The sequence below is a fragment of the Chiloscyllium plagiosum genome, unplaced genomic scaffold, assembly GCF_037043375.1.
Source record: "Chiloscyllium plagiosum isolate Xiang-an unplaced genomic scaffold, Cpla_swu_hap1 HiC_scaffold_9, whole genome shotgun sequence".
NCBI classification, from domain to species: domain Eukaryota; kingdom Metazoa; phylum Chordata; class Chondrichthyes; order Orectolobiformes; family Hemiscylliidae; genus Chiloscyllium; species Chiloscyllium plagiosum.
In genome coordinates, this window is record NW_028270147.1 from 77,197,086 (window position 1) to 77,224,074 (window position 26,989).

Genomic DNA, 26,989 nt, shown 5'->3' on the forward strand with positions numbered 1-26,989 from the left:
TAATTTATAAAATATATAGTGTGGCACGGTGGCACAGTGATTAGCACTGTTGCCTCATAGTCTCAGGGACCCGGGTTTGATCACAGTCTCAGGCAACTTTGGCATTTAAGGGAAGGATATGGACCAAGGATAGGTAGAAGGGATTAATTTGGCATAATTTTCTGCCTAACACTATGGGCTGAAGGGCTGGTTCCTGTGCTATACTGTCCTGTTTATGGTGGCACGGTGGCTCAGTGGTTAGCACTGCTGCATCACAGCACCTAGGTCCCAAGTTCAATTCCAGCCTTGGGTGGAGATTGTACATTCTCCCTGTGTTTGCGTGGGTTTCTTCTGGGTACCCCAGGTTCCTCCCCCAGTCCAAAGATGTGCAGGTCAGGTGAATTAGCCATACTAAATTGCCCGTAGTGTTAGGTGCATTAGTCAGAGGGAAATGGGACTGGATGGGTTACTCTTTGGAGGGTCGGTGTGGACTTGTTGGGCCGAAGGGCCTGTTTCCACACTGTATGGAACCAAATCTATTGTGGTTATCTTATGAAAAATGTTTTTTAAATTGACCTTCAAAAATCCCTATAATTCCCTTGTATTATTACACTGAAAACAACTTTGTTTGGAAGACAGTTGTTTAATATTTGTTTAAAATATTAATATCACAGATCAGAAAACCTTTGCAGAGAATCTTTAGACTCATTGATGAAGAAATTGAAACTCTGAAAGACATTCCAGGAGTTAAGTGCATCAAACATTCAGGGTTAGAACACAGATTTGAGATCAAATTCTGATTCATGACACATAGGTAGTAAGCTCTGTTTTGAGAAAATGAATACAATTTAATTGAGAAAAAAAATCCTCTAGTTACAATCCACTTTTCACCTTTATTTTACTCAGTGATCCTCTGGTGACTTTTGGAGAAGGAAAACGCCTGTGTATATTACAAGGTTAATTGTATCTTCACCCAAGAATAGCTATTAAGCATGTGCAAAGGCAACAATACCACGGTGATTTCACACTATATGGGAGTGGAGCCAGTGACTGTAAGATTGCAGAAGTATATCCTCTTTTACCATGCCTTGTAGATTGTTATATTAATAGAGCTTTTTAAAGTTCACCTGTAAGGGTTCCGTGTCTGAGTCTGAATAATGAGCTCTATCAGTGCCACCTGAATGACAACTATCTGTTCTGCACGTGAGGTTATGACCTTTTGCTGATTTCATTAAAATCTGTTGTTCTCATACTGAGCATCCACAAGATTGCATAAAGGGTTCAGTTCAAGAGGATGTGTGTTGAAAAACCATATACTCTACCTTACATGCATTGTCGTCATTGCAGCCAACTGTTACGTTTACAAGTGTTCTGTTACTGTAGGAATCCTCAGAGAAACCAATGGGATAAAACTCCAGTCTTTTGTTGTTCATTTTTAAGTCCTGGATGCATCCTTTAAAGTTTCTTCTGTCATGAGCTGATTCCAACCGATCTGGCAAGCCTCCAACAAACAGTGCATCTCCAGCTTGAACTCGAATCGGAAGAATATGAGTGTGACCAACCACCTGTCCATCCTGAACAAGTTCCAAACTGTTACGCTTTATCTTCACTGTTATTAAATGAAAAGGGCTGTCAGGAGTGAAGTGACCGCCTATGAGGGGTTTGGACAAGTGAGTTTGGACAACAATTTTGCCAGTGTCCAATCCTATCTGGAGGTATGGTGTATGGTTATGTTTCAAGACAAGCAACAAACCATTTGGTTTCTGTGTGCGAATGAACATTGATATTTCCACCTCTTCACCTGGATTATCATCAATGGTAAACATAGCATAGCCTTTAGAATCTTGATGGCCAAATCTGCCCGATATTAATTCTGATAAAAGGCAAAGAAATTAGTTTATAAGCCTTGACAAAAATGTGTACATTCATACAGTGGTAAGATAAAATATTAAACTGTCCTAACACATTGAATAGAGTGTTACCTCCTCAAACATTATTAATAATTGCCTGACTATTGTAACTAACTTCATCTAAATGAGCCTCCAAGTTATATTTGAAAAGAATACAATCATTCCCTCAAAATGGAAGTGAAGGTTTTGAAAGCCCATGAAGATGAATTTAACTATCACCATGTGATTTGTTGACCCAGTATTTGTGTCAAGGCAATTTGCCATCTATTGGATGGGTTGTGAATTTCGTGAAAAACAGCTACTGCTCCCCTTTCTTGACTTCACTGAATGTTTGGTAGAATATTGGGCAGGAGTTTAGCTGGGAGAGATTATATGGCAGCTGCAAGTGACATCAAACCTAATAATGCCATCAAGTTGAACATAATTTTTTAATCCATGGACCTCGTCTACAATCAATCATCCATTTGCCCATCTGAAATGTGTGGATAGAAACAACAGGTCAGTGGTATGCAATTCAAAGTGATGGTTCTGGATGGAGGCAGCATTATAGTAAATACTGGTGGGGTTCGTGATTAAAATTTAGACATCTTTGACTAAGTAATAGTGACAGGATAAGGCCAACGAATCAGTGACCCAGACTCTATTTTTGAAACACAGAAGGGCACTCATATTCCTCCAGGTACAACTAAAATAAATTTCTGCCTTACTTTCAAGGACCGATCCTTCTTCCTCAACTAGATTGACAGGATGGAGCATCCACGACAGGTGAAACCAAAATAGGTTAATATTTTAAAGACCAGAGGAAACTATAAAGGAATATTGATAAAAGGGGGATGAGCTAAGGAGCTGCAGATGAAATTTCATATTTATATGAGATGGTCCATCTTGGTTAATGCAGCAGTAATCAAACACCAAATGAAACTAGCTCAATGCTGTAGAAGCACAATGGGATTTAGGGATATGGTTCACAGAATATTATCAGGTAGCTAATGATGTAAAGAAGCTAATAGATTCTAGGTTTCATCTCTGGAGGTTTAGAATACAAAAGCCGGGAGCTAATCACAAGCCTATATAAAACCTTAATAAGACTGCTGTTGCAGTGCAAAGTGCGGGAATGGGCTCCACACTATAGAAATTTAAGACTTTGGCGGTGTTACAATGCAGATTTACTCAAACTGGCATGAAGAAATGCAAAGACAAACTTGAAAAATGTTTTGTTAAAAAAGGTGCTAATTACACAGCTGCGTAATGGAAATGCTTAAAGAATCATACAGGGTGGATATTAGCAAACTGTTTCTCAAAGTTCAGGGGTCAAAAACCAGAGACCATAACTGCAAGATTAAATATAATTGATTCAAAAAACAGCTAAAGAAGTGTCTTCATGCAGAGAATTAAGGGACTCAGAATTAAATTACAGAATTGAAAAAGAATTAAGAACACAAGGTTAGGCTAACTTGATGAATGCAAGACAAAGGATTGAAAATGGACAGGTCTGACAAACATATTTAGGACTTTTTTTGTGCTTGTCATACTCTTGCTATAAGAGATAGCTTGAAATTCGCTTCAATAAACAGCAATGAATCTGGAGAAGGTCGGAGGAAATCCTCAACTACACATTTCAACTCCAGTGCAATGGAAAACTAGGTTTAAAAATGCTATGAATTCCTTGAAACCTTTTTAAATCCATCTGCAGTTCATTCAAATATTTAGACAGCTCTAATGATAATACCAGATATTTTTGAATAATTACATTTTAATTGCTGCGAGAGTTGCTGGAAAATGAATGTTTACAAACACGTGCAGAGCTGGCCTGATATTACAGTAGTACCTGGATATCTTTGCTGCAAATATTAACTTTTATCCAGTAAACAGTGTCAATCAAAGAAGACTGAAGTGTGAAAGCATAATGTAGGGATACAAAGCACGTTTTATATTCCACTTACCAGTGGAGCAGATTAGGTATGTTCTTACTGAGATATGCTTAGAAGCCAATGTGCTTGCACTAGAGAGAGACTTAACTGAAATCTAAAAAGATATACCTAACCAATGGGGCACACATTGGTCTTAGACAGTAGTGCCATGGAACAATATGTAGCTTGTAATTGTTATATCATTAATCTGATATAATCAAAGAACTATTCACATATTTTACATTGAAATGAGGATGTTTCTGTTGCTCTTTGATCTGCTTTATCAATTGTTTCACAGTAGACTTTACCATTAAATCTCAGGACCTAAATGACAGTATAATAGCTTATTCCACAAAGATTTTTAACACCAAAATAAATGGAAAGGAGAAACTTCAAACCTTGAAATATTATTTGGGCTAATTACCTTCTGAACAGTTAAATCCAATGTATGGTCTGAAGCATTCACATTTGTAACTTAGCCACAAATCAATGCATTGACCTTTGCTCTGACATGGCTTCCTCTGACACCAATCATTCTTGTTGCACCCTAGTTTGACATTCAGCGTTGACTGAACGGAAAGATTTGTGATATTAATTCTTTGTGAATCTATCTCCACATCCTGGAGGCAACCAATAAAATAAGGCTGAGGCTGGATGATATTGGTGACTTCTGAAAAATGTCCACGCTCAATATCTGTGCCCCCAAAGATGGTGTTTTCAAATGCAGAAGCAAGTTGCTCAGTCTCCAGTCCAACAAACCTTTTGATCATGCACTCTTCAGAACATGGATTGTCCAAGAGCTTAACAGAAAAGTCACTGCCTAATGTCACTTTCGCAGTATGCCAGTCACCATCACTAACATTCTTAAGAATCTCAAGGTCTGCAACCAGCTGGTTTCTCACTTTCAAAGAGGCAAATAAATGTCCATTGAGTATTTCCAATTTCATAAATGTATCCTTGTTCCCTCTATGAAATATAATTGAACTAGACAGCACAGTGCTACACCTCAGGAACACACTGTAGAGAGGTTTATCCATTGATTCTTCATGTTTGCTGGCACTTGCTGTTTTAACACTGAGATATCCACTGACTTCAAAAGAGAAGGTCGTTGATAATTGACAGTTCAAACCAGTGTAACCATTAGCACAAAGGCAGTTGTGCCTATGTTGTGCATCCTTTAGGTAAGGGATACATGTCGCTCCGTTCTGACATTCATGGTTTTCACAGCCTGTCAGAATGTCTGTACAGTTCTTGCCTCCATAAAACAATTCTTGTTCATTTCTTGCTGGGCAATGACAGATGTAACTCTCCATGGTATTCTGACATGTTCCACCATTTTGACATGGATTTGAGTCACACTCGTTAACATCCATCTCACAGTGGGAACCTTCAAAAGAAAGCATACACCATTGTCTTCTATTGTCTGTAAATATGGGTACACAAAATGCACTTCCTTCATGTATCACTTTTACCATTTGTTCACGTTAGTTATGGGAAATAAACTTTCCCTAACACCTATACAGGCTGTACAACAACGTCTCCTTGAGGACAATTCTTTTTTTACATTCAGTTTACCATGTATCCCTGTGCGCAGTACACAACACCATCATAATCATGATTCCTTAGCAACAAGGCAAAATAATGTAGTCATTTGATTGAGGTGTAAATTTGGAAAATATTGGCAAATAGAAAGTGATTGGTCTATTATTTGTTCTAACTAAAATGTCTACATTTTGTCATCAAATGAAATAAAGTGCAAATTTGTATTAATTCTTTTTATTTTCTGTTGTACGTGAATTAATTCTATCAAATTTGTGATGAGTTGCACCAAAGAATGACAATATGAAATTAACACAAGATACATCCAAAGTATATGATTCTTCACCTTTTATGTAATGACAGACGTTTGGTCCATTTTTACTCACTGACTGACAAGAATGGTTTGCTGCTTGAGGTACCTTTATTACAATACCACATTTTGCAGGGTATGTGTGGTGCAGTGGCAATGTTCCTACCTTTGAGCCAGGATGTCTGGTTTCAAGTCCCACTTGATCCAAAAGTGTTTAATGACATCTCTGAACCAGATGATTAGGAAACGTTTACCACATTTCCTCTTATGGTTTTGAATTTTTTTTAAAAATTCAACTCTTCTATTGACAGCTGTAACAGAGTTCCTTCAGGCACATATCAAAGGTGGTATGTCCAAGGTATGACACTAATCTTTTTTGCAGTACCCTGGAATTTGCATTTTTGACAGTGTGCCTGTTAATTCAGAAGGTGGTGAAGAGGCACATATTGTATTTATTCAACTGTATTTACAAAAGGATATTCTTTCCTCGTCTTTCCATGATGGCAAGTATATAGTTATTTCTTGAACTTTCATTAGCAGGATATTAATTCAGGAAGGCTTTCACAATGTTGAGTCTCTAAAAACAGCACCTTAAACAGGAGATCATATGCTAGGATTTTGTTCTGACTTATTTCAGCTGTACTGAAAACACTCCAATAGAAATTCTGGTTCCCTTAAAGCTATTTTTTAAAACAAACCCTAGCCTTAAGCTGACTTTAGGCCAAAAATGTTATTTGACCTATTGCGTGGTTCATGTGATGTTGTTGTGGATTGTCAGGATACGTAATTCCATTGGACATGGCTGATCATTAATACTCCTACACATCCAGTAATTATCAGCTTTCGCTCTAATTGCCTAGCCCAACAACAACAGAAGGACTAGCAACACAACAAAACTGAACCTCCCAGCACCAACAGGGAAAGGCAGGCATAAAAGAGAATTTCTGCAGTGCATTCTGGTGGTGACCTCTATACATATGTTTTCAGAATGAACCATACAGAAACAGGCTATTTGGTCCAACTGACCTATGTTAGTCATAAACCAGACAATGGTGAAAATACTCAGGAGATCTGGCAACATCTGTGGAAAGAGAAACAGAGTTAACATTTCAGCTTGATTTCTGATTGATTCATTAACTAGGTTTCTCTTTTCATAGTTGCTACCTGACCATTTCAACATCCTCTTTTATTTCAGATTTCCAACATCCAACATTTGCAAAAATGGTATTCCGGGGAAATAGAAGTAGTTTTAGCCAGCCAGGTTAAATTGTTGACATTTTGCAGGGAAACAGGAAATGATGTGTTTGATGCCTACCAGACTAAAGGGAAAGCTGTTTAGTGGATTATGAAGATTAGGCTATTATTAGTTACAATACATAAAAGACAAATATCTTGGTGATTCTTGATTATGAACATAACATACTTGCTTCAAAAATTAATTGAAGCTAATCTCAAACAAAACATTTCCCCTTCAATAACACAGCAAAGCAATTCGCATCCATGATCTGGAAGATTTCTAAAACTGGTAAATATTTTTGAACTCAAACTATACTAATCGCCTATGATTATGATTCATCTAGATTCATGCAATGATGGTTTTCTTAAAAGTATCAATTTTGGCTTATTGCTTTTGCACAATACATTAAAATTTAATAACTTAAGAAATAACAATAGCCATGTATAATGCAACAACCCTTAAAAGGTCACCTGTCTATTTGTAATGTTATCAGTTATTCCCCATACCCTCCAAGTTTTAAATTATCAGCACTAGTAGCTACTCTTATGGTTTTAACTGAATAGTATATTTTTAGCAAAATTTACCTGTGATGACAATCATAAAAATGAAGCAAGTCTTATGCACTGATGAGACCATTGCTCCCAGTGTGATTAAAATACAAAGATCTGCATTCGAACTCTTTGCCAATAAGATGCAAAAAATCTCCAGTCCAATGTCGATTGAACACCCGTTGATTGTAGTTCATTTCTCATTGTTAACTTGTGTGCTAACTGCACATACTGTTCCTTTGTTTGCAATGCCTGCTGACTCAGCTCAGCGTGAAATGTTCTGAAAGCCAGATCAGCAAGGCTTAGTTTAAGAATCAGTAAATTCCTTGCTTACACAATACTTTATGCAGTCAGTCTCTGTGACCCATTTAGGTTGTTCCCATCAACTACAACAAAACTAGAAGCATTTAAAAATAAGGAATGAATACACTTTAAGCCGCTAAATTATACTTTAGTATTGTCTCTCTTGTATTTGCCATAGAAATGAGCTGTAAGGAATGGTCCAAATAAAATCTTTGTCCATCTTTCACTTAAGGCCAGTAGCAATCAAATCAGAAAATGTAATGAGGGTTTTACAAAACATTTAGATTTTATGAACAGACTATTCTGCTCAACAGATCTATGGGTGATTGTACTCTATTCCTCTTCCAACCATCTTCATCTGAAGCCAACAATATGTCCCTCTATTCCTCTCATTTGTTTAACTCGCTTCTCCTTGAATGTCTGTTTGCTATTTATCATAACTTTTCCTTCAGGAAGATTGCTCCATCTACCAGTTATTCTGGGTACTAAAGTTTTTCTCGAATTCTCAAGTGAAAGTATTAGTGACTATTGAATATTTTTGTCACTAGTTCATTGCAAATGAAAATATCTTGTCTCTAGGTCTATGATATCAGCCCCTTTTACCAGCTTAATGACCTCTGTTAGGTCAGCCCTCAGTCTTTTATGGAGTTAGGAGCTTCAACTTGTTCAATCTTTGCTGTTAGGTAGTCCGACCATCATCTTAGTTTCTTTGTGCACCCTTTTCCAATCCTTCTATTTTGAATGTGGTACCCACCCCTTCACACAACCATCTTCTGTCTGAACAGTGGAAGGGAGTCCTCCTCATCTCCTAGGGACGCCCAGTGAAGGAATGAATGATTTTACAAGATATATACATTATTAAAAGCTGTTTTTCACAAACATGCTGCGTATGTGTTTGTAACTTTACAATTAATCAGTGTTTAACTTTTACTTCCGCAAACTGAAAGGTTGATATAATGTTACAGCAAACATTGTGAATCATGATTTGCGTATTTGAATGTTTAATATCTTCTGGTAGTACACTGCTTAATATGTTTACAAACATCAAATTACTTTGTATGCTATTTTAATCCAGTTATTACTCTGCTTGAAACAAATTATTAGATGATTATGTTAAAATACCAAACAACTACCTACTTCAAAGTGAGGTTTTGATCATATTTTGTATTGGAAAGGGTTATTGTGAAGAAGGAAGTAAAAGAGTCTATGTTATCATTGTGATCTAATGTAAGGCCTCATAAATTCTAGAAGATGAATCACTCAGGAGACAGGTGACCTGCACATAGTTAAACTTTACCATGTCTAAATAAACAATAATATTTGCCAACTTCCAAAGACTTCTGCTTTCTTTCCCAACTCCTCAGCTCAAACCAATATCAGTGCGGAATGTATGCACTGGGATTCAGAAGAATGAGGGAGGATCTCACGGAAACTGATAAAATTCCAACAGGAGTAGACAGAGGACACAGGTTACAAATAAGGGGTAGGCCATTTAGAATAGAGTTGAGGAGAAACTTCTTCACCCAGAGAGTGGTGGGTGTGTGGAATGCTCTGCCCCAGAAGGCTGTGGATACTTTCAAGAAAGAGTTGGATATGGGGATAAGGCAGGAACAGGATACTGATTGAGTATGATCAGCCATTATCATAATGAATGGTGGTGCTGGCTCAAAGGGCAGAATGGCCTACTCCTGCACCTATTGTCTATAGTCTATTGGTAGATTCAGGAAAGGTGTTCCTGATGGCAGTGGTGTCCAGAACCAGGGTTCACAGTCTAAAGATACCTGGTAAACCATTAAGGACTGAGATGAGGAGAAATTTCTTCATCCAGGGTGTGGAATTCATGACCACAGAAAGCTGTCAAGGCCAAAGTATGGTATGATTTCAACAAGGAGTTGGATATAGCACGTGGGGCTCAAACAGGTTCAGCTACTGAGTTAAATGATCAATCTTGAACATAATGAATGGTGGAGTAAAACCAAATGGCCGACTCATACTCCTACTTTCTATGTTAAAAATCGCACAACACCAGATTATAGTCCAACAGGTTTATTCAGAAGCATTGGTTTTCAGAGCACTGCTCCTTCATCAGGTGGTTCTTCATCACCTGATGAAGGAGCAATGCTCTGAAAGCTAGTGTTTCCAAATAAATCTGTTGGACCATAACCTGGTGTTGTGTGATTTTTAATTTTGGCCACCCCAGTCCAACACCGGTACCTCCAAATCATTTTCTATGTTGTAATGCTTCATACAAAGTAGAACAGCAGACTATCTACACCACCACTAAGACTCCATTTTCCACCATCATCATAATATCACCCAACTCTTCATCCCCTCCTTGACTCAACACATCTGCTGAATCCCCCATCCATCCCTTCACTGACTGTAGAATTGTCAAATCCAAATACTCCTGACTGCGCTCCTACTTTGTATGCTCTGTAAACCTGAAGTAATCTAAAGGTCTGCTGTGTGTCATTACTCACACTAAGCCCTATGACCCATCTCTCCTCTGCTTGCTGGTCTGCATTGATTCCTGGTTAAGCAACATCTTGAAAACTGTACCATTTTTGTCATATCTCTCTATGTCTTATTTCATTATATGTCCAAACTCCTCCAGCTCCACACCCTCCAAGAGGGTGAAATCTTCAATCACTCTACACCATCACTGGTCTTAATTCCTCCATCATTGGAAGGCATATCCTCATTCACAGGTCCTTAAACTCTGGAATTACCTTCCTAGACTTCTCCCCCTCTCTAAATCTCTTTTTTTTTTCTTTGATTTGCTCCTTAAACCTATCCTTTCAGACAAGCTTTAAGTCATCTGTTGTAATATCTCCGTATTTGGTACTGTGTCAAGTTTTACCTGATTACCCTCATTAGTAGTACCTTTGGATGTATAACACGATCAAAAAAGGTGTATAATACCAGTTATTGTGAAATGTTTAACATGTCACCTGACAGGAAAAGAACCCTCCATTTTCCTTTCCAATTTAACTAGAGTTCCTTCCATCAGGCAAAAAAAACCCATAAAATCAGCATTTAATTTCGACAAAAATCTGCATTCGTACATTTCTACAGATTTGACCATTCTGTTCTTTAAAGGCTGTTATAGATAAGCTGTTGGGGGTCAGCTATGGCTCAATGAATAACACTCACATCTTTAGTCAAAGGGTGTGGGATAAGGTTTGACTTCACAGACCTGAGCTGGTAATCTGCATTATCACAGGTTTCGTCATTTGGATGAGATGTTAAACCCATGGTTTCTCAGGTCCTAATCAATATTTATTCCTCAACAGATATCTCTAGAAGAGATTATCTGGTCATTACCACATTGATGTTTGCAGATTGGATGCCTGCGATTACATTTCAAATGTGTTTCATTGTAAAGTGCTTTGAGAGATCATGTCTGGTGCTTTATAAATGGAAGTTCTTCCTTTATGGATGAAATAGATGCAGGAAGAATCCAATTTGATAAGAGGCTAGCTTGTCAATTTTAAGGAAAATTTCAATTTTTTTACATATAAATTGGAAGGTGGAATCTTGTCCTTTAATGCAAAGATACTGTCTACCTGTTCAGATCAAACGTTCGAGATGCAATGACATTGCTTCCTTAAAATGATTACACTTGTGACTAGAGAAATTCATTATGTACAATGTTATAAGTGTGAGTTTTGGAGAGCCATTGACTGACAGTATCCTCAAAAATGATCTCTTTGTAAAATTGTTAAAATATGTACATGTAACAATTTCAACATTAAAATAACATATCTATTTAGAGCCACTCAAATTTTAACCTTGGTGTGAAATATTACAGAATTATTCAGATGAGCATTAAAAAAGGCCACTCTTAATGATTTAAATTTAAGTAATAAATTAGCTAACTGGATTGTCAGTGTTTGCCTCAAGCTGTTATGAAACTAAGTTTAAGATTTTCTGTCTTTTCTTTCCGCTTCCGCACCTTGTACACAGCTGATCAGAAGATTCAACTTGCTCATTATGTATCCTTTCGAATCTAGTACTGTGACTTCTCTACACAAGCACAAAACAGGCCTGCATTACATGTGTTACATGTCTTTAAAAAATGCTTAGAATTACTGTGAACATCTCTTTTTTTTAACGTTTGTGATTGTGCTTTGTTAATGATGTGTAAGTGGATTTCTACGAGCACTTAAGTCAAAATTGAAGCTGAATGACCACTCTTTACCTGGAAATCACTTTACGTATGTGCTATGTCAATTGTTTTCATTATGATAATTTAGTAGTTGGTTTAGATGAACTTCTGAAATGTAGGGCTGAATCTTACATTATTTTGGGCAAGTTTGAATTGCGTTGGATTTTTTCGTGGGATTTTCACCATAAGGTCGAATGAGTTTTCATCCAAAATCACTATATTAATTGCCCACCGTGCCCACATGGGGTCGCTCATGTCTGATTTCCACACCAGCTTACCGTATTCCATTCTCAGAACTACATGCCACTCACTCAATATCCACAGAAACCCCAATATCCTTTGTACCTACTCCATCGGCAAGGCACGAGAGTGCCTTACATTTCGGTCCTCCTCCATTTTATGACAAGAATCCTACCCCTTGCAGGAAAAAGATCAAGACCTCCTTCGTGCAGGGGTATCAAGGCATCCATGTCCCACCAAATGAGTAAGTACCACTTTGCGCACCACTGCCACTCAGCCATTAATTCTGCTGCCACTCTCAATCATTGCACACCACTTCCAATGATGCAACACCTCTCTTTCATATCTTGCAGGTTCTGTAAGCTTCATGATGACATTATGGCCTCTGAACCCTTGACTTCTGAAGATGAGAGTATGGACGACCCAGAGAAAGCAGCACAAAGGCCGCCTCCTGTACCCGCCGCCAGCCCACGAACTGCCCCCTTTGTGATGTTAGTCAGTGCAGGGTTCCCAATCTGCTGAACCCTCACTGGGACAGTGCAGGGCTCCCAATCTGCTGAGTCCCTCACTGGGACAGTGTGGGGTTCCCAATCTGCTGAGCCCCTCACTGGGACAGTGCGAGGTTCCCAATCTGCTGAGCCCCTCACTGGGACAGTGCAGGGTTCCCAATCTGCTGAGCCCCTCACTGGGACAGTGCGGGGTTCCCAATCTGCTGAGCTCCTCACTAGGACAGTGTGGGGTTCCCAATCTGCTGAGCCCCTCACTGGGACAGTGCGGGGTTCCCAATCTGCTGAGCTCCTCACTAGGACAGTGTGGGGTTCCCAATCTGCTGAGCCCCTCACTGGGACAGTGCAGGGTTCCCAATCTGCTGAACCCTCACTGGGACAGTGCGGGGTTCCCAATCTGCTGAGCCCCTCACTAGGATAGTGCGAGGGGTTCCCAATATGCTGGGCCCCTCACTGGGTCAGCCCCACAGCTGGCCGAGGAAGGAATGGCCCAGAACGCTGGCTCCTGGTGGGATCAGCAATCAGGGAGTTTGTCCCCATGCACAGGGAGGGGCAGGAGCAGCAGGCAGGGATGTGGGGCACTATGACCCTCACTTTGGGGCCCATGCATTTCCAAATCAGCCAGCTATGGTTCATGGTGGTTCATGAGTCATACTAGATGGCATCTGCACTAACAGCTCACTGCAGCACCTGCAAACAAAGGGAACAATGGATACATGTGACATTAGGTGCTGCTAACAACTCTGGCCCTTCTGGGTCAACATTTCCAACATTGACTCTTTGTGTGCAAAGACATGGCTGTGAAAGGTTTGTCCAGCAATGACATTGGCAGGGAGGTGCCACACCCAGAGAAAATCAAGGTTATAAGGAAATAAACAGCCTTCAAGCCTGCGTGCTCCACCTTTCATGGATCTGTAACCTATGTTGTTATCCTTTCAAGGCCCAATGTATGCACATTGGTGCAACCCCTCCATCACAGGCTTGGTCACTTACTCCATCCAGTCTGTGCGTGATTGCAGTCACTTTCTTCACATTACACACTCTCAATTCCAGCGTCAACAGAAAATGACAGAGACTGGTCCCTTGCCAAAGGCTCTCTGGATGACTGTGTCAGTGAGCCTTTAAATAGCCACATCCTCTTCCTCAGAGCCTGTTGCCATCACCTTCCCAATGTGCCTAACGAATCCATATACGAACTTTGTTTCCAGACCCTGGCATATGAGATGCCCACGCCCAGAGTGGTCATTGACTGCCCCCATTCCTGAACAGTAAGATACTGAGGGTCAGTACAATGGTTACAGCCTCTAATTTCATCCCCTCCTCCCCAGTACCCACTTGCACCTTAGTTTCTGTGGATGTGCCATTCAGGCCAATGTGGCCCAGTGCTTCTCGTGATGTTACAGCGCAGGGTGTGCCCAGATCGCTGACTGTTGCCTATATATTTCTCCAGCTTCATCAGTCCTACCCCTGTCCCTAGACTTGCTGCTAGAAAGCCAACAGACTGTATGTGACCCACTCTCTGCACTACAGAGATAGGGAGGTGGTCCTCTCTGATCACCTGCCAGACTATGGCAATCCCCTGGGTTGATATGGGAGGCTGCCTTTGCCTTGCAGCCCTGACTGACTGGTGCCTCCATGAACTATATTGATGAACACTCTGTTTGGAGTTGGATACACCGCTGACTGTCAGCTACTTATGTAGTGTGTTTACTATGTAAAGCTGCTGGCATATGCTGGGGTGTGACGTTGACATTGCACACAGCAAGAAGTCCACCTCTTGACCAGGAAATGCTGACCAGCAAGGCAAACTGCTTTAGGGCCACACAGTGGCTCAGCGGTTAGCACTACTGCCTCACATCGCCAGGGACTCGGGTTCGATTCCAGCCTCAGGCGACTGTCAATGTGAAGTTTATACATTCTCCCTGTATCTGCGTGGGTTTCCTCCCACAATCTAAAAGATGTGCAGGTTAGGTGAATTGGCCGTGCTAAATTGCCCATAGTGTTCAGGGATGTGTAGATTAGGTGCCTTAGTCAGGGGTAAATATAGGGCAGGGGAATAGGTTTGGGTGGGTTACTCTTTGGATGATTGGTGTGGACTGTTGGGCCGAAGGGCCTGTTTCCACACTGTAGGGATTCTATTCTGTTTCTGTGATTGCACCAATTTTATGTAGCATGGCATGGCAGGGATGCTCTGAGCAGGTAGGCAGGTGCTCAGTGAGTGAGCAGTAAGAGAGCAAGGGATCAACCCTGAGATACAGCCTTGTCCAGTCTGCGAGCTGATTACCCATCCCCTATGCATAAATTTCCCTCACTACACTCTTTCAATTTCACCCAGCATCACCAGTCTATGCTTCCAGACCTTACTGCATAGCAGAAGTGCCTGGATGGTTATGATGCATGGGCAGATGGTAGATGCAAACACGCATAGTGGAGGAGGAGGAGGAGTACATTTGGCTTGGCTCATGGCCTGATGTGTTGCCCGGTGTTCAATATGGAGGTAGTTTGAAGCAAGTGAAGAGTTCAATCCACCCAGGTACCCACTCTGGTTTGCTTGTCTGATTTTCTTGATGTCTAAGTAAAAAACCGAAAGAATTGCGGATGTTGTAAATCAGAAACAAAAACAGAAGTTGCTGGAAAAGCCCAGCAGGTCTGGCAGCATCTGCAAACAGAAATCAGAGTCAACGTTTCGGGTCTGGTAACCTTTCCTCAGAACTCTTCAGTGGAAGGATCGCTGGACTGAAAACGTTAACTCTGATTTCTCTTCGCAGATGCTGCCAGATCTGCTGAGTTTGTCCAGCAACATCTTTTTTTTTTCCTTGTTGTCTAGTTTGTTTGGTGAGGTAGGAGTCTGAATTGTGGCATCAACAAGACATTTAACAATCAGTAATGACATCCATATGCACTTGCCACTGTTGAACGAGTCTTGCCATGCCACTTGTGAAAAGAATAAAAGATGGATGAGATGATCTAGCCATCAGGTTGGGCTTTGCCATACTTGTTGCCTGACTCTTCCCACATCTCATTGTAGCCTGTCTCACAGACTGGATTCTGCCTGTTATTTTTTATGATGCTTCAGCTTCTGACACGCATGTCCCAAACTTTTATACTGCTCGCTGTAGAATTCATAAAAAAGAATAATCAATGTCTTTAACTTCCTGGTTTGCAATCTGTGAGAAGTCAAAAAGTGTGGGGCTGGAAGAGCACAGCAGGTCAGGTAGCATCTGAGGAGCAGGAGAGTTGACATTTCAGGCATCAGCTCTTCCTCTGGCAGTCTGTGGGAAGTCTTCAATGTGCCTGGCTGCCTATACTGCCTGATAACATCACTGCTGAGTTTCTTAGAGATCGCTTTGACTTGGTCTCTGATTTAAACTAACAACAAAAAAAGAGGAAATCCGCACCACAAAATTCATTGGAAGGATTGGCTTTGCCAGGCCAATAGAAAATGCTGTTGTTGCACTGCACAATGTGAAATTCCAGGTCAAGCATGTGGCAATTGCTGTCATGAGTGTTACAGTCATCAAATAAATCAGATGATTCATTGCACTGTCCTGCATACAAATCATATTGGATCAAAGCTGAACTTTTGTCTGGTACCTCTAAATCTAAATTCTTACAACCAATGTTAAATTTTTCACAGCTTTGATTGTCATCTGTAGCCTTCAAACTCACCCGTGTACTCCAACTTGTTTTATTCTCGTTGATTAGCAACTCTTGACTAATTATCTGACATAAGTATGAATCATCCCAAGGGCACATCAATAGGCCAAGTGCAGCAGATCTTCCAAACATCCATCTGCAATTAACATTAACTAACCTGCTGCAATTGAATCCCATAATTCACCCAGTTTCCTGCAATACTATTTACATTAATAGAGGTTGAAGCTAATCAATTTTGTGATGTCGGTTGAGATTTATTTAAATACCTTTCATCAGCATTTGAAATATTTTAATTAGTCTTGTCATCCTGGGATTAAATAGTGACTTAATCTTCCTATTTCAGCCAAAATGTGTCTCTGTTGAGGTTCTTTAAACTTGCAATAGTTTTATCACTGTTCAATTTGCTGCTGCTGATTTATCTGTGTTTAGGATTTTATAAGTTTGGGTTAAGAGCTTGTTCTACATTGTGATCTGCTTCTGCTGAGAGATAAGTTGAAGAGTGCAGTGCTGGAAAAGCACAGCCGGTCAGACAGTATCCTAGGAGCAGGAGAATCAACGTTTTGAGCATAAGCATCAAAATGAGGGGGTGACCCAAGGGGTCTGAGAGATAAGTGGGAGAGGGGTGGGGCAGAAGATAGCTGAGAATGCAATAGGTAGATGAAGTCGGGGGTGAAGGTGATAGGTCAGAGAGGAAGGTGGAGTGGATAGGTGGGAAGGACAGTTTAAGAGGCCGGTGCCAAGTTGGAAAAATCTGAGAGATTTATGAAGTAAATGAGAACTCTTGGTAGATGTTTCTTCTTTTGGATGTTTCTACTGAGGTAAAAGTGATTATGTTCTTTGGAATACTAAATCAGGACATCCCTCAAACAGGTTTTACACTATTATAGTCTATTTAAATTATTGCACTGATATAAAGCCACTGATGAATATAGATATAGTGAGCTTCTGATCATTAACAATCTAACAGTGAAGTTAATCCATTTATATCAAGTAACTCTTGCAAGCATATCTATTTTGTAATGAACTGCATCCAGTTTCTACTTGGGATTTTTTTTCACATGACTAATTCCGTACAAACTTTTACCATAGTTCTAGTCTGACCAACAATATAACTTTGGTGTGTCTCACCAATTGAACGATAGTTACAAGGAGAGGTAAGCCAATGAGTTACGGAATAATGACCGGTATAGTTTGTCATGCTTTAGCTGTCGGCTTTAGGTTGGCTATTGTACCATCTCTTGAAAGGGTCGTAACTACATTTTATTGCGTTTGGCCATAAATTACACTGCAAAGAGCTCCATGTACATCCAATTTTTTTTAACACGATACATACTGTGGCAGCAGCATTAAATAAAAAGATGAATGCATTGTGAAATTAACATGCAAATAAACAAGTTTTAATGATGTCTAAACCATGTAAAACCAACAGGAGAGCATTATTTGTCAGGGAACAAAGCAAAGAATACATTTTTGTGATAATATAATGTGAGCTTACCGGTAAATCCATGCTGACATTTACAGATGTAGCCAGCAGCGTGCTCATAGCTGAAAACTGCAGGCAATTCTGATCCAATTCCATACATATTCTTCCAGGAGAGCTCAATACACTCCCCTCCATGGAAGCAAGGATTACTGAAGCATTCATGGATATCAATTTCACAGTGTGTCCCTGTGAAACCTGCATAAATCACAAAATTAATATTTATAATAATTTTCCCACTGATAGACCAATCAGGAACACATGGTGAGACAATCGTTTCCATCTGAGAGTTGTGAGGTGAAATTGAGCTTAAGGGAAGAAGATGAGTAGTGTAACTAAATTCTAACTTTTTAAAAACTTTTGATAATTGAGTTACAGAAATAACAGTGAACTGCATGGGTGTTCTTTTTATCATTTTCCTTTTCTTTAATTTGGTCATGGTGTGCAGACATGGATGAAGAGGCCCATGTTTAGTGCACATTCTAATTGCTTTTGAGAAAGTGGGAGTGAGCTGCCTCCTTGAACCATTGGAGTCCATGGGGTGGAGGTACACCCACAATGCTGCTCTGCAATTCCAATTCTTTTGACCAGCAACAAGGAATGGCTTCATATTTCCAACCCTTCCTCTGCTTTTTCTTGCATGTCCTCTTTCCTTTTAATACATTCTCTCTTAATCTCCTTTCTGTAATCTTGCTGTCTTAATTGTCTTAATGTTGATTGTCTCTACCTCTTTTTGTTGAGTCTATGTCTTCTTTCCATTTTTGTATTGTGTGACAAAATCATCAATTCTTCCATCTCTCACCCTTCCACTATTGCTATTCCAGAACCTAGGAATCAGATGTTCCATTCTGCTGTATGCTACATCGGTGACATTTCACCGTCTCACAAAAAAAGAAGCCTTGACTCAGAATAAGGTATATGTACACAAGAGGGAACGCCCAGAATGATACTTGACCATCACTGCTAGTTTTAGTCCAAACAAACCTTTCTCGTCTTACATTTTGATAAAACACTTTTTTGTTCAACTCAAAGACTATCTTTCTGTCAAACCTATCTTTGTGAATGCTCAGCCTCACTAGTTCTTTTGACAGTGTCTGAGTATTGGCAAACAATAAGATGCACATTTGCTGATAGTTTCACTAGAATCCAACACAGCAGTGATATATAGGACATATGGCTGCTCTGGAGATAGGGAACAGCTTATGTTACTACTCACCCACTGTAACATTGATATATTAATAATGGTGGAGTTGATAGACCAAGACAGTATTGCTCTTATTTCACATTGCTGCATGATTCAGGCAACCCTTTAAAGTGATAATATTCACTTTTTGTACTTGTGTTGTTTGCAAGCATGTTTTAAAATAATCAAGATTTTCCAGACACATTCGAATAAGCTTTATCCTCCTATCTATATGCCCAGTGTCTGTAAGAACTCCATAAAACGGACCTGTGTTCTGATCTGAAATTCCAAAAAGAAAATCAGATCCTGTGCAGGTGAGACTTGAATTATCGATCAACATGCGCATTTATCCAAAATGCGCATGGACTTATTTTATGGTTTTTGCTTTGACATTGTTGAAATAGTAACTGTAGACTTTACAATATATCAGCTTGTGGTGTAGAACTGAGCCGGATCCTGATTTAATTTAGATGCAAAATTATGAACTTTAAAATATTTTAGAAGGTATTTAATTCAGTGATATAATGATTTCAAAAAGCTGCTGCAAAGAAGTAGGACTGTAATGTTATATTGATCAAACTGCCTTCCATTCCTCCTCTAAGGCACATTAAATGCTACTGAGAGCAATTCTGTCAATCTGACCTGCACTCAACAACCAGCTCACACAGAGCAGGGATTGAACTGTCCCATGCTATGTGTCTGAGCTACTCAGTGACTGAACCACTACTAGAGGAGTAGGTAGATGTAATATTTATGTGGTCAACTTGCAGAACATTTCAGAGAACATCTCTGGGACACACACACCGAATAACCCCACTGCCCTGTGGCAGACCACTTCAATTCCCCCTCCCATTCCACCAAGGGTATGCAAGTCCTGGGCCTCCTCTACCGCCAAATCTTAGCCACCTGACACCTGGAAGAAGAACACCTCATCTTCTGCCTTGGGACCCTCTAATCACACGGCATCAACATCAACTTCACTAATTTCCTTATTTCCTCTCCCCCTATCTTATCCCAGATCCAACCCTCCAACTCTGCACCATCCTATTGAACTGTCCCACCTATCTATCTTCCGTCTTACCTATCCACTCCAACCCCTCCCCCGCTGTGAGCTATCACCATCACCTCTCAACTGAATTTACCTATCGCCCTTCAAGCTACATTCCCCCCAGCCCCACAACCCTCCCATTTATCTCTTAACTCGCTTGGGCCTCCCCACATTTCTGATGAAGAGCTTATGCCTGAAATGTCCTGCTCCTAAATGCTGCCTGACCAGCTGTACTTTTCCACCACCACACTTTCTGACTCAACTTGTATAGGTCAAGTACCTGCCTTCCCTCTGATAGCATTTCATGTTTATAAATAGATACAAATGGAGAGTCATGTTCTGTAACTACAACAACTTAGTCTGCCTGAGTGAAACACAGGTCACGCATTTCTGGTATTTTATACCCTTTCACCTGAGTGTGTTTGGAAGTAGGAATGTCATTTAGTCAGGTGGGATGGAGTTGGATGGAAAAGTTACCACCTTCCCACCTCCACACAGATTAAGTCTGTGGTGAGAAGGCCCATGGACAGCTTTCTTCATCTGCTGTCTATTAATGCTCACTTAAAAACCTCTTCGACAGGCAAGTGGGCCTTTATCCATGCATGACAAGGAGGCTCTTTTGGGTTGTTTATGGTCTCCCATGGTTCTAGGCATATGGTGGGTTGTGATAGGAGTAGTGGTCATCCATTGAAAGGCACTCAATGCTGATTGAGGGGGGCCAACATTGTGAAAAGAGTTGGGAGTCAGTTTTTTTGTGTTCGTTCATAGGATGTGAGCTTCATTAGCTAGACCAGCATGTATTGCCCATCTCTAATTGCTCGGAGGGCAGTTAAGAGTCAATCACATGGTTGTGGGTCCCGGGTCACATGTAGGCAGTTTTCTTCCTGAAAGGACACGAGTTAACCAGGCTGGTTTTCTGACGGTCTCATGAGTATCATTAAACTCATAATCCCAGATATTTTTAGACCCTATCATGGTGGGACTTGAGCTAGGTCCCACTGAAAGTCCAGAGAGAAAAACGGGTAAAAACCAATAATAAACATACTGGTCACAATGGACTTTCATTTTAAGGTATACAAGTTAGAGCAGTATGTGTTATTTGCAAGTTTGATGCTTTTTATTTGCTTCTGGGAAACCCTTGTCTTTATTTGCTGAGTGGAATAACTCCAAAGAGGCTGGTATCCACCAAGTCAGCTTTTATTTACACACCACGTTAGAACTGTTTCTTCAGAGTCAGCTTGTGGAGTACCAGTATCTCTGACATTCCTCTTTTTATCCATCAGTTAATCACAGCTTGGACCAAATTAACAGCCCCAATCGGGGAACACATATTCTATGAGGTCCCGCTGGCTGACCTTGTTACAATCATTACATTGAGGACATCTTGGAGCTCCAGCCCTGTGACCTGAGCCCTAAGAAACTCCTCCCACTATCACTTCCTCAGGCCTGGATTGCTTTGTGATTCTGGGCCTCCAGTGCATGTACTTCCCACAGCAGACACTGTATTCCCAGTGGCGCTGCTCAGCAAAAGGGCCTCAAATAGGCAGGCGGCTCTAAAAGTTTTGATCCATGTCAGCTACTTGATGTGCTCATAATTCACAGGCACCGTGGGTTCCATTACTGGCTCCCTATCTGGTGGCTGAGACACTAGTCACCTTCATAAACTTCTCCACCCTCCATTTGTAAAATAGGAGCATGGTCGTCCAAGGCATCAATCTGAGCATTTTCAGGAACAAACACAATACCCTCTTTCTCCCGTTTGACTGGGGTCGTCACAATGCCGATGTTGATCACCCTTCTCCATCGCCTCTTATCACCCATTTCCCTTCCATTCTGCTGCATCTAAGAACCTCACTTACTTCAGTTTTTCATCTGGCCTTGGGCTTTCTTCATTCCCATCTCAGCCTCACTCGCCTCACCAGATTTCATCCCTTTCTCTCTCCCCCAAACAGATGACCACACCATACACACAAAACTATTCGTTTATAATTTCCCCAAATCAGTTTATTTTAAGTCTGTATAAATTTATGTGCATGAGACAATTTTTTTGTTGTAAGTCAAATTTTGTTGATATTGATGGCCATATAAATTAAAGGGTTCATACAAACCTGTCCAACAGTGGCAAGTGTAGTTTCCAATATTGTCCTGACAGGTGGCGTTGTTGAGGCAGGGATGTGAAAAACAAGCTGGAACATAGATGTCACAATGTACACCCGTGAATTGACTGTTCACACAGTCACAGCTATATCTGCAATATGATCAATATAGTGTTAGTTTGATTTGGATATTGCTAAGGATTAGTAACCAGTGAGAATAGAGTTTTTAACGTCTAGGCAGAAATGCTATTGTTGGAATCAATGGTTATTATTTTTGGGTTGTTTGGTGTAATCCATGCCTGACTAAGGACTGCAACATTTTAAACCTTTTCTCCTCTCTCAGCAAATTTTCAATCATTCTTCTCAGTTTTAAATTGAAACCAAATAGAATCCAACAACCAGATTCTTACACCTATCGATGTCCCAGTACTCACCTAACAGAATTACTTGCGGATTGACAATGCTTTATTTACCAAATTACACAATACGTAGTCCCACTTCACATTGAAAGGAATAAAATGTAATCTATACATGAAAATATGTAGCTGTAGAAAATTCAGAAGTTCACTATTTCCATATTCTAAGTCACTCAAAGCAGTAATAGTCGAACTAAGATACAGCAAGTGTTTTTAGGAAAGATTTTGAAATTAATGAAAATTGATCAAAGACAGTCAGAAGATAACAAAAAACGATGATTTATTGACACACTAATAATTCTTTGCCCTCTGCTGAAGCTCAACTGAGGTAAACTGTTCTGACTGGCAATCAGCCCTTTCACTCTTTGTTCTCTTTCAGGAGCTTATCACATCAGACAGACTTTGTTTGAAAGAAGATATATTTGCAGCATCCCAGATGACTACTATCATCATGGCAAAGGTGTTTGCCAACCGCCTTCTGACTGGTTACAGGTCCTTGATACAACCCATGTAAATCAAATGGAGACAGAGCAATGTCATTTGCAGTTGATGCTGTGAGCCCTGTGACAAATGGTTTGCATTTGTCCCAAACATAAAAAGAATTTTGCAAATGCTTTCTTCCTGCTACTTTTAAAGGCATAAATTAAACACTGAATGCTTGACACTTTGAGTTCACACTTGCAACCATTTGTCTCAAAAAGTAAAATTTTCCAAGTGCCTCTTTTTACCTCCACTTTTTATACAGCTACAAAGTGACAGCATTATTGCCTTTTCAATGTAATTCAAGATCTGTAAGTCCCTAATGTTTAATTTTAGAAAACTCTATATTCCAACTTGCAAAATTTTTCGCTTTAGGTTTTTAAAAAAAATTCAGCAAATTTGAAGTGCAAGCTGACCACAAAGTTCAGAAAATTTTGGAATATTTTGTTAAACTTGAGTAGTACTCCCTGTGACCAATTAATAGTCAGAACCTGGATTTTACAGTGAGCATATCAATGAGGTTTGCTATTATTAAAATGTATATGAAACAGCCAGTTCCACAAGCCACATCTGCCGTTAAACCCAGAAATCAGGAACCTGCTGCCTGAGTTGTTCTGCTCCTCCTAAAGCTTTGTTATATCATGTCTCAGCGTTTAAACATGTAGAACTATGAAGCTGGGTACTTCTATGATATGTACCCATTGACCTTCACAACTTTTACTTATTTCTGTCTTTTATCTCTTTCTCTTTGTATATTTTTCCTTTCCCTTTCATTACTTTGCTTTCTACACACAATTTTACATGGACTCAATATTCTACCTCATGCTCCATTTAGATGCTGCATGCCTTAGTTAAGATTCTTCTAACCACTTACAGGGTTGCACAGTTGCTTGTCCTTTCACACACGCCCCAGTTCCCTTTTCGAGAGCACCATACTGTTTTGTATTCAATTTGCTGTACATTCAGGTGTAAATGCCCATGTGTACATGAATTGAGCAGCTGATGTCCTTTGTTGGCTGTTGCCTGTACCTACAGTTGCCTTGATTTTATAACTTACCCATTTACTTTGTCTGTACATTGCCCTCCATTCTGGCATGGCTGACTAGCACATTCATCGAGGTTTATTTCACAGTCCCTGCCTTTGAATCCTGGTGCGCACGTACAGCTGTAGCTGGCAAAGTGGTTGTGACAGGTTGCCTCATTCAGGCACGGCTGTGACAAACATTCGTTGATTTCCAGCTCACAATTTGTTCCTACAATACATAACCCAATAATGAATACATGATTATAGTACCCCAAAAGAGTCAACTGTTGGACACCCTTAATAATAGCAAATTAAGCTTACAACTTCCCAGTGATCCGGAAGCTCCAAGACTTGTAGAGATTTGGTTAGAATCCCACTTGGGATTCACATTTGTCAAATTTTCCCATTGTCTAAAAAAAGAACAGGAAGACTTCAGGAGGACTTAGGAAGTTATTCTTCTCTCAATCCCATTTGCTCCTTATCCAGCATGATGAACTGCTGCCTCGACTGCTTTCGCTGAGAAAGCAGTCTGTGACAATAATATGACAACAGAAAATCAATGGGAATTCAGGTCAGGAGAGGTGCTGAACAATAGGCTGATCCAGTATTACCATTTTATAGTAGTTTCCAAAATTAGTTCCAATAAGCTGATGCAATACTCAAAGAGATTGATAGGACAAAACATCAGCAACTGAGACGATCATCATGGCACTTAGAAAAGAAACAGCTTCATGATAAGACACACAAAAAGATATGAATTAAGCATTGTAAATAACAGACAGCTTGGGAACCTCTGGTTTTGGTACAACTGTAGCAATAGCTACAATTTATATTTACACTTAGTTAATACTATTACAATATAAAAGGAGAGATATAAAGTAATCACTGCTTCTTCGAAATAACCATGTCATATAAACATGTGGTGTACTCTGAGCCTTTGATCCTTATGAATCTGGATTGCTTTCATTCCTTATATTATCATCTCTTCTTTCATTTTGTATAATAAGATTTGAATTTGAATTTCTTTTTGAGTGTGGCTAGGCCATACCAATTTCATTTTAAATTTGTTCTTTCACAGGATGCAATAATTTGCTAAATCAGAATTTGTTGCTCATCATTAATTGCCGCAGAGAAAGTAACGGTGAGCTACCTCCTTAAACCACTGCAGCCCATTTGGTGTAGGGACAACCATAGTGTTGTTAGGAAAGGAGTTCTAGGAATTTAACCCAGGGACAGTCAAGGAACACTAGTATATTTCCAAATCTGAATGTTGGACTGCATGCAGGCAGTAGTGCATCTGCTGTCCCTGTCCTTCTCGGTGGTGAAGGTTGAGGGTTTGAAAGTAGTGTTGGAAGAACCTTGATGAATTGCTGCATTGCATTTTGTATATGGTACATACACGACTGCTGCCAGTATGGTGGATGGGAGTAAATGTCGAAGGTGGTAGATGGGCTGCCACTGAGGTGAATGCTTTGTTTTAGATGGTGTTGAGCTTCTTGAGTGTGGTTTGAGTTGCACTCACCCAAGTAAGGTAGTGTGTCCCAGCACAGACCCAACTTGCATCATAGATTGTGAACAGGCATCAGGGAGTCAGGAGATACATTGCCATAGAATTCACAGCCTGTTCTGTTAGTCTCAGTATTTACGTGTCTGGTCCAGTTAAATGTTTGGTCAGAAGTAGCCCCAGGATGTTGACATGGGAAAGATCCAGTGATGGTAATGTCATTAACAGTCATTGGAGGATGATTAGATTCTCTCTTGTTATTGCTGTCAGCTAGCACTTGATTGGCATAAATGTCACTTGCCACTGTCAATCTGAAGATGTGGACTACTCCAGTGCCTCAGGAGTTTGAATGGTGCTGAATGTTATGGATTCATCAGTGAGTATCCCATTTCTGAACTTACGATGGAGGGATGATCATGATGAAGCAGCTGAAGATGGTTGGGGTTAGGACAGCAGTCTGAGGAATTCCTGGAGTGCTGTCCTGGGATTAGGATGATTGGCCTCTTTTGTGCCAGATATGACTCTAACCAGTTTCTGTAATTTTGATGGACTTGCTGTATCCCCTTGATGCCATACCGTCTCAAATGCTGCCTTAATATCAAGGGCAGAGATGAGAGAACTGCAGATGCTGGAATTCAAAGTAGACAGGCAGGAGACTGGAAGAACACAGCAAACCAGGCAGCATCAGAAATCAAAGTTTTGGGTGTAACCCTTCTTCAGGACTGGGGTGGGTCTGGGGGGAGCCACAGATAAAGGGGGTGGTGGGGGCAGGGTGGTGAAGTGGAGATGGGTGAAGACAGATAGAGGGTATGCTCAATGGGAGGAATGAATACGTTTGGTGGCAGGGAGGGGGAGGGACTAGGAAGGGAGTCAGAGGATGGGGAGGGAGATTATATGAAATTGGAGAACTCAGTGTTGAGTCCTCCAGGTTACACGGTGCCCAGGCGGAAGATAAGGTGTTGTTCCTCTTATAGGCGCTGTGGTTTGTTTTGACACTGGAGGAGGCCAAGGATGGTCATATCAGAAAGGGAGTGGTTGGGGGAATTGAATCAAAGGCAATCAACCTCACCTCATCTCTGTAATTCAGCTCTTTTGTCTGCGTTCAAACAAGGCTTTAATAAATTGAGAAGCCAATTGGCCTTGAGAAACCTCATCTGAGTGCCAGTGATCAGGTGATTGCTTGTAAATGCTACTTGATTGTACCTTTGATGACCCCTTCCATTGTTTTACTGATGATAGAGAATAGAATAATGGGGTAGTAATTGGCCAGGTTGGATTTATCCTGCTTTTTTAATAATAGGACATATGGCATTATGAATTAGAGTCAGTCATAGAGTCCTACAGCATGGAGACAGGCCCTTTGGTCCAAACTGGTCCATTCTGAACTAAATGTCTATCCATGCTAACCCTATTTCCCTGCAATTGGCCCATATTGATCTGAACCTTTCCTA

The 26,989-nt window shown here is 40.3% G+C and overlaps 1 protein-coding gene across 4 annotated transcripts in view; it reads right to left on the minus strand.

Moving 5' to 3' along the window:
* crb1 (crumbs cell polarity complex component 1) overlaps positions 1-26,989 on the minus strand; it is a 116,895-nt gene that overhangs the window by 56,742 nt on the left and 33,164 nt on the right. For 2 of the 4 annotated variants that reach the window (XM_043699793.2, XM_043699795.2), the window contains exons 3-7: positions 24,068-24,263; positions 22,127-22,266; positions 17,803-17,985; positions 4,224-5,186; positions 1,302-1,852 (exon numbers count right to left, since the gene is read on the minus strand). In XM_043699793.2, the coding sequence (XP_043555728.2) occupies positions 1,302-1,852; positions 4,224-5,186; positions 17,803-17,985; positions 22,127-22,266; positions 24,068-24,263 (2,033 nt within the window). The remainder of the gene's footprint in view (positions 1-1,301; positions 1,853-4,223; positions 5,187-17,802; positions 17,986-22,126; positions 22,267-24,067; positions 24,264-26,989) is intronic. The other 2 variants (XM_087990842.1, XM_087990844.1) reach the window with 2 other exon arrangements.